We start from the raw sequence: 2,966 nt of genomic DNA, 5'->3' as shown, positions 1-2,966 counted from the left end.
TCCCCCCCCCCCCCCCTCCACAAAAGAACTTTTCCTCACCTGCGGTCTGCAATATCTGGGTCACCACCAGCCGCAGAGCCCCAGGGCAAGAGCCCTTAAGCTGACACCTCTGGTGAGCCGATCCCTGTCAAGCCACTGCAGTGAATTACCTGCCGGGCTCCCCCCTTCCTTGAGATCCTGGACAGAGGAGCCTTTTCTTTTAGCCAGGAGATCAGGTCAGCTTTGGGATCCAGAGAGGACATGATCCCCATTTGTCCAGCATGGCCTTCCTAAGCAGAACTCTCTGGTGTAGATCTAGCAAGGCCCTTTCAGCTGTGGAGAATCATAGCCCCCCCAAGGACCAAACTGCTCTAGGCCAAGTTCTGGCAAGGCTCTGTGACCTCAGAGCAGGTCAGCCAATGGCAGCCAGAGTAACTAGGGAAAAATCGTTTCTGCTTTGAGGAAGGGGCAAGGGAAGGGAGGGCGAGGGGTGCAGGGGGAGATCCCTGGCCAGGGCTGCCCCCTTGCGTGGCTGGGGCTTGCCGTAGCCTTTGGGAATGTCATTTCCCCCCCCCTCTGGCGTGTGCGTGTGCCTCAGTCGGGCAGTCAAAGGAGGCTCTTTTGCCTTTCAGGTCCTCGTAGAGATCTCTTACCTCCTTATTTCTAGACTCCTTCATTACCAGGTTATTTCCAGCTCACGCAGTAAGTGGGAAAACTCCTATCAGGAGGCAGCTCCCTTTCCTAGGAGAGCGAGGCCTGGATGGGTCAAGGGCGGTATGGTTTCCTATGATTCGTTACCTAGAAAATAGTGAGACTATTCAAAAAAATCCATTATATAGGAACCTATTGTTTTTCTAATTGGTTTTTTTTGTTCTGTTCTATACTCTAAAGATGTTCTTTAACGTATGTATATTTTGGAACATTCGTAGTAACTATCTTAACTTTTGTGGATTGGCGTGTTGAAACTGTCTTTGTTCATGCCTGTGACTCTTTTGAGTGCCAAGTGTCGCTTTAAAAATGATGAGAGAAAAAATGAATACAAAGTTAAATTTTTTTTAAAAGGGACTTGTCGTCGGAACCAGGTTTTTTCAAACTGTAAACCTTCCCCTCAGTTACTTAAGGTAACAAGCGATGCGGGCGAGGGCTTTCCCTGCTGGCTGGGTCGGTTCTAGCCCAGCCGCTGGAGCCCTCCACCACACCTTCTCCTCCTGAAATACCTTCCTGTGTCCCCTTGCAGACAACGTGACCCTCCAGATAGACGGCGTCCTCTACTTGCGGATCATGGACCCTTACAAGGTACCGCCTCCAGGGGGGTGGGTGGAGGCAGGAGCAGGCCGTGGCCTCGTGAAGCCGGAAGCTGCCGGCAACTCCTCCGATGGGGAGTTTGGCCAAGCTCAGTGACTCGGGTTGCCTCTTGTTTGTTTTTGTACAGAAGGGTGGGGAGGGGGGACTGCAAGGGGGCAGGAGAGTCTGCCTGGGTCGCTGCTTGGGGCTGGGAGGTGCCTGGGTGGGGGAGGACGCAGTGCTCGCGCAGTTGGGCCCTGTCCTGAGCATACACACACCCCCCCCGAGGCCGCGGGAGTTCTTTGGGGCCGGCCGGCCACTCTGCTCCTTCCCTCCATCCAGGCTAGCTACGGCGTAGAGGACCCCGAGTACGCAGTGACCCAGCTGGCTCAGACGACCATGCGCTCTGAACTGGGCAAGCTCTCCCTCGACAAAGTCTTCCGGGTGAGTGACAGGCGGGGAGGGCCCAGAGAGCACTGAGGTCAGGGTCGCAACAACGCCTGACTCTCCCTAGCCTGAAAGATGCCAGGTTGGCCATTACTAGAGCCAGGGCCTTTTCCGTGGCGGCCCCTCACTGGTGGAATGAGCTCCCAGAGAACATCAGGGCCCTGCGGGACCTTTTACAGCTCCGCAGGGCCTGCAAAACGGAGCTCTTCCACCAGGCTTTCGATTAGGAGCTGCCACTGATGAATGAGCCACCGGAGTACATCATGGTCCTATGATATACTGTTGGATACCGCCTTTCATTTAAGGGATTGTTTAATGAATGCCGCCGTCTACTGTATTCTCTGTGTTAGTGTTTTATGTAGTTTATATGAATTTTATTGTATTTATGCTTTTATTGTATTTTAATACCTGGGAGGTCAGTAGTTCAGCAGTTCGAGACCCGAGTGTGCCGCATGACGGAGTGAGCTCCCGTCTCTAGCTCCAGCTCCTGCCAACCTAGCAGTTTGAAAGCAAGAAATTGCAAGTAGATCAATAGGGACCACTTCGGTGGGAAGGTAGCAGCGTTCCGCGCGCCTTGGTGTTTAGTCATGCCGGCCACATGACCACGGAAACGTCTTCGGACAGCGCTGGCTCTTTGGCTTTGAAACGGAGATGAGCACCGCAACCCTAGAGTCAGATTTGACTGGCTTTCGAGCAAGGGAAACCTTTACCTTTACTTTAAGCCACCTTGAGCCAGCTTGTCCGGCAAGGCGGGATACAAGTTGAAATAATAAATAAATAAATAAATGTCTGGGGGCCACGGCTGGGCTGGGGTTGAATGTGTGAGTGAGGCAGAGGAGGACAGGCCGGTTTCTGGTGGGCTTGCAGGAGTGGCGCTTGCAGAGCATGCTTGGAGTTGCAGCAGAGATGCAGGGACTGCTGTGTGGCTGGGCTGGGGGCGCAGCTCTCCGGGGCGTGGGACTTCCAGTCCAAGGGCACTGCAGGCCTGCGGGACAGAGGAGGGACAGGGGAGCTGAGCTGGGGAGGTCTCCGCATCGCTGGAGCAGGAGAGGTGTGCCTGAACAGCAGGGCGGAGAATAGCCGGGCTGAGAGGGTCTGAGTGGGGGGGAGGGGTTTGTGTGTCAGACTAGGGATCTGGGAGACTCTGCCCTGGAAGCTGGCAGGGTGACCTTGGGCCAGTCACGCCCTATTAGACTAACCTACCTTACACAGTTGTTGTGAGGATAAAATGGAGGAGAGGAGAATGATGTAAGCCA

General features: G+C 54.4%; 1 protein-coding gene across 1 annotated transcript in view; it reads left to right on the top strand.

Moving 5' to 3' along the window:
- STOML2 (stomatin like 2) overlaps positions 1 to 2,966 on the top strand; it is a 20,345-nt gene that overhangs the window by 8,122 nt on the left and 9,257 nt on the right. The window contains exons 4-5 of the mRNA XM_015406811.1: positions 1,217 to 1,275; positions 1,606 to 1,707. Of these exons, the coding sequence (XP_015262297.1) occupies positions 1,217 to 1,275; positions 1,606 to 1,707 (161 nt within the window). The remainder of the gene's footprint in view (positions 1 to 1,216; positions 1,276 to 1,605; positions 1,708 to 2,966) is intronic.

This window comes from Gekko japonicus, unplaced genomic scaffold, assembly GCF_001447785.1.
Source record: "Gekko japonicus isolate JY-2015 unplaced genomic scaffold, Gekko_japonicus_V1.1 scaffold765, whole genome shotgun sequence".
NCBI classification, from domain to species: Eukaryota; Metazoa; Chordata; class Lepidosauria; order Squamata; family Gekkonidae; genus Gekko; species Gekko japonicus.
Note: the sequence above shows the minus strand (reverse complement) of the source record. Positions and strands in the feature narration are given on the sequence as shown.